We start from the raw sequence: 12,909 nt of genomic DNA on the forward strand, positions 1-12,909 counted from the left end.
GCATACAGTTTTTTATTATTTAGAAACAGCAAAAGACATATAAAATTGGTGTTAAAAAAATGAATTCAACAGGGTTTGGGCTAAATGAACAGTCAATAGATCTTAGCTAGCTCCAACAAGGGAATTCCAATCCGATCCACGTATGAATCAATTTCATTAGCCTTAGATATATTGGTGGACAATAACACAAGCGTAGTTGGATTGGATCATAAACGACAGTGTCAATTCAAATATGTATATAGGAAATTGCTAAGAAAATAAATACAAAAATGAAAATAAAATCTTCTGTGTATATATATTCATATGTAGACAAGTTTTTCATTCAGTATTTCTGAAATATGACATAGAATAGAAAATTGAAAAAAAAAATTATTTTTTATTTATTTATTTATCTTTTTAATGCTATGGAAGGGAGGGAAAATGTATAATTTCTTGCTCACATCGAGTGCATAGAAAAATATGAGGAACTTGGTCAGAATTTGGAATCCCAACACACCTGGTATGCTGCCAAATTTCACAAATATCACAGCAAATCATTCTTTCCCCATCATCATCTTTTGCACCACAAATACATTCCACAACATATTTCCTTGGACCACTTTCACACACCTCCTCCTCCTCCTCCTCCACCTCATCATCATCATCTTTGTTCTTCCCCTCAAACACAAGTTTTTGACCTACTTCCACTAACCCAATTGCCAAATCATTTCCTTTTGCATTCAGATTGGAAATTTTTTCCACAACAAAGCTCCTCAAACTCCAATAAATCTCCTTGAAGATTTTTTCTACTTCTAGCTTGAGTTCATCAATGGTAGCATTTTTTCTCATTGTGATACACTCATAGGGTGGCAATGATGGATTGTTCATCACCATCTCTTTATTTTTTCTTTTCAGAATTGTACAATAGAGGTTTACTTTTCCTTCTAAACCCAAATCAATTTTCGAAGGAATTTCTCCAAAATACTCTTTGATAAAGTATTTCGAATCAAGAACTATCCTTACAGCAACTTGTATTGCTGAGAAAATCCCTGTGCTGAATTTTGGGTCTTTGAAAATGTATTTGTTTAAGTAAAACATGTCCTTCATTAGCTGAAACCTTGTGACCTTGCAATTTGCTTTCAATTTGGAGTTACTCATTGCCAAACTTTCTTGGTAATTAGGCAATACATTGGAGATATCTTCCAAGCAATACTCAAGGACTTTCGTTACCGGATTCAAGCTTCGACGAACCAAATAATTCCCAACAATGTGGTTTCCAAGCGATTTCAATACGAAATCTAGCAAGCCGGTATCACCAACGTAGGCTCTAGCTGCATCTCGAACTTCTTGCCTCGAAATCCATCTGGATTTAACCCTTTTAAGGGCTTCAACGATTACTTTCGTAGCCATTTCAACCCTTTTAGGTGACCATCTACATGTTGTTTCAAGCAAAATTCCTTGGTTATTATTGGACAAGCCTAGAGAATTTTCCTTCGGAAGATGGGACTTGAGCTCTAACATGAAGTGGAATAGGTCACCTAGGGTTACCAAAGATTGTTCTGATAAAGTTTGATACCTTGAGAAAATGAGTGGGATTTCATGGTTGGAAGGTCCAAGATGGTGGATTAGTAAACATAGTGGTAAGCTTTGAAGGGCTTCAATGGCTTTGTTGTACATTTGATGTGTGACACAAAATGTTCCACGACCAAATTTGTAACCCCAACGACCAAACCATGGTTCCTTGTATGCTATTCCATGAATTAGCCTCAATTCCATGCCTCTCTTCTGGGAAATGTCATTCAAACTCACTTTCCTATCAGAATATACAATTAAAAACATTATTCCATGTTAAAATTACTTTGCTATGGTTTAGATATTGATGAACATGTAATTTACTAATAAAAAAAAATTCAAATTAGATGTGAAATTTGAATTTAAAATTATTGTTCGTGAAATTTAAATTTAAAATTATTGTTCGAGAAACTTTTATAAAATTATCTCAGGGGAATTCAATGATAAAAATAAAATAAAATAAAAATCCCTCTAACTCTAGCTCTAGTTGAAATAAAAGTTTTTTTTTTTTTTTGGGTAAAATTGAAATAAAAGGGTTTTTTATGAAAATAGTATTTACAATTTTGTTTTTACATTTGGGAAAGTTTTGGTCTAGACATAGATTTGTTGTCAGGAGATGGAATATCCATGTCTTTCTCTATGTAAAAAAGGTAGGGCCCATAATAGAGAAAGGCGATGGCCCAGTCCATTAAATATTTTGTCAGCTTTATGGGAAAAATCGAATATTATAGAATTAGGAAACGAACAAACAAAAGAAAACAAAAACAAATTAATAAGTCTGCCTGCCTCTTTAAGTTTCATGCACATGCATGCCTTATTTATTACTTCGTATTTTACATTTCCTAGGAAATAAATTCATTACGTCTAGGACCAATCTCAAAATAAATTAATGCCATGCAATTTGACCTAAAAAAAAAAAAATTAAAATTACATTCTAAGAAAAAAAAAATTAATATAAATGGTAATATGGCCCACACCAAAATTCAAAATAAAATAATTGAGACGAAAATTATACAAAATATGATTAAACATATTATATAATTTACCGTGTCATTGGTAATTCGTCACGATCAACAATTAAATGAAAATATTCCTATTAATTAAGAGAGTATTCAAAAGTTAGTTCAGAAACTATTAGAATTCTAAATAAGAGAAATAAAAACAACAAAAAATTATGCCTAGCATATAAATATAAGGAGTGCTGTTTGCACATTCGGCATTTCCTTCTTGGGCTTTTCGTCGATTACCTATCATGCGCTTGTACTAACAGCTACGTTCTTTGAAGCCCATGAAGCCCATATAGAGATGGGCTCTATCTTTCTTAATCCAAACATGTTTGCGGAAAGTAAAAGTGAAAATGGACGAAGAATATTTTATTTTACATAGTAATATAACAATACCACTAAAGTCATCAAATTTTAGATAATACCAAAAAACAAATTAATACATTACCAAATAAGAAACTAATATAATTTAAAACACATGTGACAAATAAACCTAACAAAAACAATATTTACAGTATTTCGATTAAAAAAAAAAAAGTTTAGCAATTCTAATGTCATTGTTTGTTTTTAGTACACACTTTGCAATCAAAGATGTAATCATGGAAAAGCCAAAACCAAAATGTGGCTAACCTTGCTCGCAATGCAGTGCAAAGACGATCCCAAAATTCAAGAATGAGAAAACCAGGCAAGTCGGAACCCTTTTCGACGCCATTGACACACAGCAAGTGGCCGAAGCCATTAGAATGAAAGACACCATGCATGACATTGCCCTGCGAATCCACTAAATCGTTAATGGAGGACATACCATTTCCTGAATCTGTTCCATTAATAATATTGTAGTGGAAATTGCATTTGCTCTTGGTACAAGCCTCCACCACTATTGATTCCTTGGAAACCAACAAAAAGTGATACTTCTTATTGCATACCATATGTTTCCCCCAGCCTGAACTATAAGGCAAAATCACGCACCACTATTAGATTCAAACGACTACAACAAAAATTGATTTTAACTACACCTACTTTTTATTAATAAGGGTGGGTTTTGAAATAAAAAGGTAGTTAAAATTAAAAAAAAATAAAAAATGACCAACTAAATTTCTTTTAGAATGAGTTTGGTAACTTCTTTTTATTCATATAAAATTACATGTTTTTACTTTTTCATAACAGAATAAAAATTATTGTAATCCAGTCAAAAAGTGAAACTAAATCAATTATAAATTGTTTTTAACATTCGTTAAACTAAACATATTTAAAATATAGTTGTTGCATTATTATTATAAAACCAACTAGATAATAAAGAAGATATAAAAATATACAATATAAAGTTGCATTGTGAACAGTATTTTTTAGATCATATCTCAATTTGACGTCCAAAAAAGGAAAAAATGAATAAAAGAAAACTTACCCACGAAATGGCATTGCTTGCAATGACGATTGACCGAGGCATCAATGGGTTCTTCAACAACAAAAAGCAAGACATGGAGAGGAGGGTGGCGATGGACTTCAAGCTGAAATGACCAACAAAGCATTCCCCAACACAAATTACTCTCCAAATGCCCAAATTCAACAAGCGCTTTCACATTTTCACGAAACGACGAACCAACAAACTCAGCCGGGTAACCATTTTCTCCAAAGTTCTTGAACTTAAACACCTTGTCTCCTCTCTTCCTCTTCTTGCAGCCAGTTAGGTCCAAATTAGACATTGTTTTGGGCAACTCGAAGCAAACACATAATAAAGGAGGATGGTTTTATAGGAAGATAGCAAATAAGAAAGATTTCCAATTGCAAAACTTGTTATGGATTAACAAAAAATTAGAGCCTAAGATATATACTGCTAGATCACACAAAATTTGTGGGCAACAAAATTAAAAAAAATGTAAGACCAAAAGAGAGTCTGCTGTTGAAAAAGCTCACTATGTGCATGATTTGATTTCAATAATAGAGTGGAATGCAAATCTATCGCGGTGTACATATGGAATGTGAGTGGATTTTGGAGTAAATTAAAAGCACCATGCTTTCCACCACCACCGTGCAAAACTATATATTATACAATTTTCTCACCATTTTACAATCCACATTCCTATATGCTTCTCCAATTTCTATGCTGAGGCTGGGATTTGCTGACTTATATCTTAGAGGGAATGCAAAATTTCTTGTCCAACTACCCTCTCTTCTTTTGTTTTACTCTTAAAAGCTTCATCATGTTATTGTAAATCATTTTATTATAAATTAGGATCAGTTCAGTAGTAAAAATCATTATATTTAAGATAGTAATTAAACTGTGAATTTTTCAATTCCTAATAATATATATATATATATATTTTTTTTTTTTTTGGTTACCAATAACATAATTTTATATCCTTTTAAAAGGTAGTTATTCTAAACGAAGTAATATTATATTATTGTTGAGCAGAAAATAAAATAATATATATACAAAGATATAAATTTTCAAATATAAGATATTTTTGATCCGGCTAAGGTTTGATATCATATCAAGTTCGTAAGAAAGGGGTTCAAATATGTATATCAATACAAGCAAATTACACATACAAAAGTTATAAATTGGAAATCGAAAGACAACATTAATTTGGCTAGCTATGCTTTTTACTTGAAAACGCGTGGGAAAAGAAAAAGAAAATATAAAGCAATTTTTGTTCCATATTTGGTAAATAAAGTTATAAATAAATATTATATGGCTTAGAAATGAAAATCAAATGTACATATGAATTATAGAGTATCAAGTATCATATCGTTTTCTAACATATTTTTCAAATGTACATATGAATTATAGAGTATCAAGTATCATATCGTTTTCTAACATATTTATCAAAAAAAATATGTATGTTATTATTTAATTTGTTAACGTATTAATATAATTTAAAAATAAATCAATCAATAAATATTATAAAATATAAATAAATTAAATAATAATAAATATATTTTTTTTATAAATATGTTGATAGACTATACGGTGTCTTACTATTATTCATAAAATATATTTTAATTTTCCATGAAAATAAATAAGAGATTTTAAAATAAATAAGTCAATAAATATTACAAAATATAAACAAATAAAATAATATTATAAAATAATTTAAAAATAAATAAGTCAATAAATATTATAAAATAAAAACAAATTAAATAATAATAAATATGTTTTTTTATATATATATTGATAAACAATACGGTGTCTTAGTATTATTCATAAAATATATTTTTAATTTTCCATGAAAATAAGTAAAGGATTATTTTTCTTCTAATAAAAATTCAAAGATATTTTTTTCCCATGTTTTTCCTTTCTCTGAGAAAATTAAATTTTCATAATGCTGTTAAAAAATTAAAATTAGCGGTAAAAATACAAAATGCATCGAAAGTCGGCTTAAAAAGAAAAAGAAAAAAAGAAAAAAAAAAAAAACATCTTGTAGCTGAGTGTTGAATAACTGTCTGAATTGGACTTTGGGCCAAACAGACAAATGGATCTGTCCATTCCGGAATTCCAATGGGCTTAAAATTTCTTATCCCATCCAAAATTCAAAAAGACAATTTTGGATGAGATTGGAGGCTATTATTGCCATTTTGTGATTTCTCTTTTTTTTTTTTTTTTTTTTTTTTTTTTTTGAAATTGGCTTTTTATGAATATTGCAGTGCCATTCTTACTTTAAAAAATAAAAATAAAAAAAAAGCGAGATTCTTTTCCAACTTGTACACCTATCAAAATTCCTTTCCTCATCACAAATGGACTCTTTCTTTTTGAAATCGTTGATAATTCCTTTCTACGAATTCATCTACTCATTTCAAATTCCCAGTTACAAAATATAACATATATATTCACCAAAAAAATATATGAATGACATAATTTAATAACTATTTTTTTATTCTTAAAATTTTCTCCACAACCTTATACTATGGTAAGTGATGCATCTACCAGACTACCACTAATAATAAGTTAAAAACAAGTGTGATTACATTTCACCTTTGTCCTATACCATATTTTGCACTTTATATTTTAAACCATAAAAATTACTTTTGCATCATAAACTATTGTTTTTTTTATTTATTGGATTTTTAGTATAGTCATGCATATCTACATATGAACTTCATAAAACTTATTATAAATTATATTTAAAAATTATTTTATTTTATTTTTACATCCTTACATGATTGGACTAAATTGATATTAAACTCAATAGTTTATAGGGGCATCTAAGGGCTTTTTTAGTTTGTAGGTAACTCAATATGTTATTCAAAAATACGGTAAAACTTCCTTATAATAATACTTTATAATGGAATAACTTCTTTTTAATTATAAAAAAAAAAAAACTTTTATCCCAACTTGATCAAATTATAAAGAAAAATAAACTTTATATTATAATAAATTATAAGTTAAAATATATGGTACGTAACATTAAAGATTTTCCTTAAGATAAAAATATTTACATAAAGTTGTTTGAAACATTAATTTATTTTTTAGAGTTGTTAAAACCTTTATGAACTTACAAGTATGTAATAACTCACTAGTATAGACATTTGAAGTCAAAATGTTTTCATTTTCTTAAGCATGTGTTAGAGTTTCTTGCGAGCAAACTTTTTTGTATTTTCATAATATCATTCTCAAGATTATATTTAATATTAAATTAATCTATTTACAAATTTGTTTCCTAATAAAGAAAATGCATAACTTAATTAATTAAGGATTGTATAGGATGTGTTAGACAATGAAATTTTAATGACACATCCACTGAGTTATAACTTTTTCATATTTATAAAATGAAGGAAATCAAAAAGTTAGATGGTTTGTAAAAAAACCCATTCCTTGACCAATATTTGTATATTATATATTTCCAAAATAAAAATATTTATATATTTATACGCATTTAAACATGGTAGGGTTTGGTAGTGCAGTATTTTTGTCTTGTATTGGGTAGGAGAGGTTTACTGTGTATTTGATGGAGCCTCCACCAAGGGACAATGGGTACCTTACAGCATACCACTAATCTTATAAATTCCATACAAAATGGAACACATATATTTTATTTGACCCATATATATATATATATATATATACACATAAAATGAAACCCTCTCTATCTGTCCCTTCCTCGTGTTTTATTCAATCTCTTTTTAAGAGGCTCATTGCTGTCTCTGAACAACTTTTGTGCACATCACACAAATATGTCTGGTTTAAGCTTGTCATAAAATATCCAAAATATTTCTTTTTCCGATTCGTTCTCTACAATTTCTTTACTTATTTATTTTCATTGTAATAAAATTTACTGATTTCTTCAAATCCATTCGAATTCAAATGCTCTAAATCATTAAGTTCATTTATCATTTATCAAATTTAAAATACTCTAAGTAATTCTAAATAATTAAGCTTGTTTATCTTTGATTTATATCATTATTGAAGCTTGATTGGTTAAAGAGTTGGGCAGTAAATTTAGAAAACAGACTTATCAAGATCCATCCAAATAACAGCGCATTTCGGCCCACCGAGGCCCAAAACCCCACATCCTACAGCCTCCCCCACTTATTTTGGAAAAAAAAAAAAAAAATCATTTTTATTTGTAATTTTAAAATAAAATCTAAAAGCTATGTCAATAGAAAAAGGGAATTGGAAGGAAAGTTTTTAAATCATTTAATGACAATGAAAGTATTTGGTAGATAAAATATCTTGAAAATAATAGAAGTAATCAAAAGACTTTTTATAAAGTTGCACTTCTATGTCCAACTTGAAAGATTTTTTATGGTTTTATTTTTAAATGAGACTTTCTGAAATTCTAAATTCTTTTTATGATATTCTTCAAGTATATTTTTATAAGCATTTTGAATTCATTTTATTAAAGTTTCTTGATACTTTAAATTCATATTTTTTAAATTTGTGAGGATATGAAAAAATAGTTTTTTTTTTTTTTGTTGCTCCAAAATAAAAAAGTAGTAGATTTGTGCTTCAAGGATTGGTGCAATCTTTTTTTTTTTTTAATTTTTTCAGAAATTTATTTCTTCATTGGTATGGAGAATTTACGATTCCTTATATTAGATCTTTTTAAGAGTTTGGCAAGGTACGTAATTGAGAATTGATGTTTGAATCGATAAAATGGCAAGATGTTGTCAAGTCTTCTAGAAAAGAAATGACACTTTTTTAGTTTGGGTAGAATAAGGCTATGCTTTCCATGGCAAAGAAAATATTGGTTATAATATGGACAACGATATATATGCCTCTTATGTAATTAAATCTGAAATTAAACTTAAATATTAGATCATTTTAAACCAAAAAAAAAAGTTTATAGCATATGAAATTCTCACGTTTTAAACTTTTTGGAGCGGTTTTCTTTATTTTAAAATTATATATTTGCTAAGTAAAAACAAAAAAGAAAAAGACGAAAACTCCATACATTATTTGATAGAATAAAAATATATTTACCTACATATTACGAGATCCAATTAATTATCATTTTATCAATACTTGGCTTTTTCCTCAAATTTTTCTCCCCACAACTAAAAAATTAAACCAACCTTGTTTTTACTATATAAGATAAGACAATAATTAATTTATTTTTATTTGTAATTGATCTTCAACTAACATAGTAATTCATATTAATTTGGTGAAAATTAGAAAGATAATAAAAAGGCCAATTTACAAATGAGCAAAAGTAAAATATAATAATAATAATTATAATAATAAAAATGGAAAGGGCAAAAAAAAGAAAAAAAGGAATAGAATAAAGGCAAAGTGGAGTGGTGTGCTTGAAATGGAATACGCGAGAAAAAAACAAAAAAATAAAAAGACTACAAACAAAATAATAAAAAGAAAAAAAGAGAGAGAGAAAAGAGGATAAGAGAGAAAGAGAAAAAGGAGGGGGTAAAAATGTAAATTCAAGGGAACATGTGAAATTGGGCTGTGAGAGAGAGAGAGAGAGAGAGAGATATAATCTTTTGGGTTTAGATTTTTCCTTATTTTAAAGTGACAACTATATGTTTGATAGATACCCCATTTTTAGCTCTCTCTCTTTCTCTCTCTCTCATTTTTAGGGCTTTCTCTCTCCTCTCTCTCTTTCTCATAGGTTTCTCTCTCCTCTCTCCTCTCTCTTTCTTTCTTTCTTTCTCTCTCTCTCTCTCTCTATCTCACAGGTTTCTCTCTCCTCTCTCCTCTCTCTCTCCAGAAGGGCAAAACCCTAAAGAGCCGTTTACACCCACCTAAGTAAGTTTTCTCTCTCCTCTCTGTCTCTCTCTTTCTCTCTCTCTTTCCATCTCTTTCTCTTTCTAAAGTTTGAATATATGGGTCCTTTGTACTATTAAACTTGTCATTTGCATTTTTTTTTTGCTTATTTATTTATTTATTTTTGAAAGCTCGGATTTGAATTTTGTAAATATGTGATTTTTTTTTTCTTTGTTTTGTTGGTCTTTCTTCTTCTATGATGTGCTTAGATCTGAGATTCGGAATTCTCAGATTCCGAAAACCCTGTTTCTTATCCTTGAAATTGTGGATCTGGGCTCCTGTATTTTTGTTTGGGATCTGAGAAAAATGTAGGAAATATAAAGAAATTTTGGATTTTGGAATTTACGATGTTATTGTTCTGAGAAATCGATGGATCTTCCATTTTAGGACCACCAACCCAAATCGGAAATGGGAAATCTTTCGCATATATACATTTGATGGAATTGATCTGGGATTTTGTTTTAGGATTGTTCTGTTTCCTTCGTTTTCTTAGAAGCCAAACAAAGGGCTGATCTTGGAATTCGGTTTGGAGAGGATATATTTGATGCATCGCAATATGTTTTTAATTTAACCCGTGCTCTGTTTTTCGTTTGTGCACAATGTTTTCTGTCTCCTTTTCCGTAGTCTCAAAGGGCTATCTGGTGGGAAAATTTATAATTTATCCTAATGCTTTTGTTAATGGAACAAACATTACAATGCCTTTAATTTCCACTGTTTCTCCAATTGATCTATAGCTTTCATGGATGACGATGCGTTGAACATGCGAAACTGGGGTTATTATGAACCATCTTTCAAAGGCCATCTTGGCCTGCAGCTCATGTCAAGCATGGCAGAGCGTGACACAAAAGCTTTTCTACCTGGACGTGATCCTACCGTCATGGTTAGCGCCAATGCTACCTTTCATCCACGGGATTGTGTTGTATCGGATGCTCCTGTCCCAATGAACTATGTGAGGGACAGCTGGGTTAACCAGAGAGATAAGTTTCTCAACATGTTGCCTGCGAATCCCAACTATGGTGTTATTCCGGAGACGTCGGGAGCTCACTCGTTGCAGATGCTACAGCCACCTGATACGTCAAGGGATGAGAGGGTGGGAAGAATTGAAGAGCCTGTTGTTAACAAGGAAAGTGGCCCATCAAAGAAAAGACAGAATGGAGGTGCTTCAAAAGCCCCAAAAGTGAAAAAACCGAGGAAGTCTAAGGATAATAACAATGCTTCGGTTCCTCGTGTGAAGCCAGCAAAGAAGAGTATGGATGTTGTCATAAATGGGATTGATATGGACATTTCAGGCATTCCAATTCCAGTTTGCTCATGCACCGGGACTCCGCAGCAGTGTTATAGGTGGGGCTGTGGAGGTTGGCAATCAGCTTGTTGCACAACAAATATTTCAGTGTATCCTTTGCCAATGAGCACCAAAAGGCGTGGTGCTAGGATAGCTGGAAGAAAAATGAGCCAAGGTGCTTTTAAGAAGGTATTAGAGAAACTTGCAGCTGAAGGTTATAATTTTGCTACCCCGATTGATCTGAGGACTCACTGGGCGAGACATGGTACCAACAAGTTCGTCACTATCAGGTAGATTTACATTGTTGGTACCTTTAGTGGGAGACTTCAATTGCATTCGGTCTGTTTCCCCTGTATATATATATCTATGGCCTTTTGCAGAGATCATTCTGATACTTTGTAGTCGTTGAATTTTCAGTCATGACTGATGATACTTGTTTTTGAAATTTGGAATGGTTCTTTTGTTAAATTTTTATTTCGGCTTATGATAAGGGTTGACTCTTATGGCCACCAAGACTTATGTGGATGAGTTCTCATTTATTGGATTGATTTTGGATAATATTCATCCTACCATTAATCTAATGTGCAACCAAATGCTTTTTTTATATGGATCTTTAGGCTAGCTTGTAATGTGTGCGATCAAAGTTTTGTTGCCTACTTGCATACATATGAGTAGAAACTGAAGTATGTATTATGCTTTCATATTTAGTTCTAGGAAGGGAATTTGACAATTTATTGTGTGAAGTTCAAAATTTTGTCCACCATTTCTTTGGTTCTACCATTGATGTTACTGGTATATGTCGTCTAAATATGATGTAACTATAAACTTATGCATTCATTTTTCTATATTACCTTTGGAATCTAATTTATGCTGGTCGTGTTGGAATCTTGTGAGGAAATTTCATTTTTCCCAATTTTTGGTTTGAAAGTTTGTGTTTTTGTGTGGAAATTATGAAGCTTTGTAAATTTAAAATGACAGTTAATGTATTTCTTCCATGTTTTCTACTTTTACTGAAAACCTTGAACCTGAATTGGTTACGTTGTTTTTGAAAATGTTGATTACATTACTCTGGCCTTCCATACCTATTTGTTAATGAATGTTAAATTCATATATTCCCTTAAGTTAAAAGTAGCACCGTATAGAGTTGTTCTGTGACTTTCATACCGGCTCCTTTTTACAGTTTTTAGCTGCTTTTATTTTGCCTTGTTATTTACCATTTTTAAAGTCAATGTGGTAAAACAGAGTTCGTATAGAGTTTTATTAACGTGAAAGATTTTCAAATATTATGGGGTTATATATGTTTGAGGGTTTGGGAAAAGGGGTGTGAGACAGAAACTGGTGTGCATTTGTTTTTAGTTTTGTTAGGAATGTTGCAATTTTGGTTCTAAGGGGTTGCCAATGGACAATAGATGATGCACTTTTGCTTTCCAAGCTAGTTGTTTGATATATATTTGTTCCTGAAAACAATCTGTATCTTAACTTGTAACTTTATAGGACTCCTTGGTTTTTCTGATGCTTTAAGCAATCTGATAATTTGTTGTTGTTGACGTTCCGGAGGTTGATTAGACCTGAATCGAAGAATCAAAATTTTGACAATGACCCAACTGAACCTTTTGGTGCAAATATGAGCATTATTAGTGTAAGCAATCCTTCAACTTCTTATAAACACAGAAAATCAACAATTAAAGTTTTGGCTTGTTTAAGCTTTAAATTTTTTAATTTGCAAAGACAGATTGAGCTTCGTTTTGTTACTTGCTTTTCAAGAAAGTGAGATTTCCGCTGCCATTATCGCAAAACTCAAGAGAGGCTTATTTCATAAGAAATTATCTACGGTTTTGATTCAAGACCAGCAGAAA

The 12,909-nt window shown here is 30.4% G+C and overlaps 2 protein-coding genes across 2 annotated transcripts; one reads left to right on the top strand and one right to left on the bottom strand.

Annotated features, from left to right (window-relative positions):
* Positions 1 to 281: 281 nt before the first annotated feature.
* LOC107429220 (PHD finger protein MALE STERILITY 1) lies at positions 282 to 4,323 on the bottom strand. Its single transcript, XM_016039870.4, has 3 exons — positions 3,961 to 4,323; positions 3,186 to 3,498; positions 282 to 1,792 (listed from the first exon to the last, which is right to left on the bottom strand). The coding sequence occupies exons 1-3, from the start codon at positions 4,256 to 4,258 to the stop codon at positions 403 to 405; spliced, it is 2,001 nt and encodes a 666-aa protein (XP_015895356.3). The 5' UTR covers positions 4,259 to 4,323; the 3' UTR covers positions 282 to 402.
* A 5,194-nt stretch (positions 4,324 to 9,517) lies between these two features.
* On the top strand, positions 9,518 to 11,629 carry LOC107405089 (protein BASIC PENTACYSTEINE2). The gene is made up of 2 exons (XM_016012099.4): positions 9,518 to 9,753; positions 10,506 to 11,629. The coding sequence occupies exon 2, from the start codon at positions 10,511 to 10,513 to the stop codon at positions 11,345 to 11,347; it is 837 nt and encodes a 278-aa protein (XP_015867585.1). The 5' UTR covers positions 9,518 to 9,753; positions 10,506 to 10,510; the 3' UTR covers positions 11,348 to 11,629.
* The last annotated feature ends 1,280 nt before the right edge of the window (positions 11,630 to 12,909 follow it).

Source organism: Ziziphus jujuba, chromosome 12 (genome assembly GCF_031755915.1).
Source record: "Ziziphus jujuba cultivar Dongzao chromosome 12, ASM3175591v1".
In the NCBI taxonomy this organism is placed as follows: domain Eukaryota; kingdom Viridiplantae; phylum Streptophyta; class Magnoliopsida; order Rosales; family Rhamnaceae; genus Ziziphus; species Ziziphus jujuba.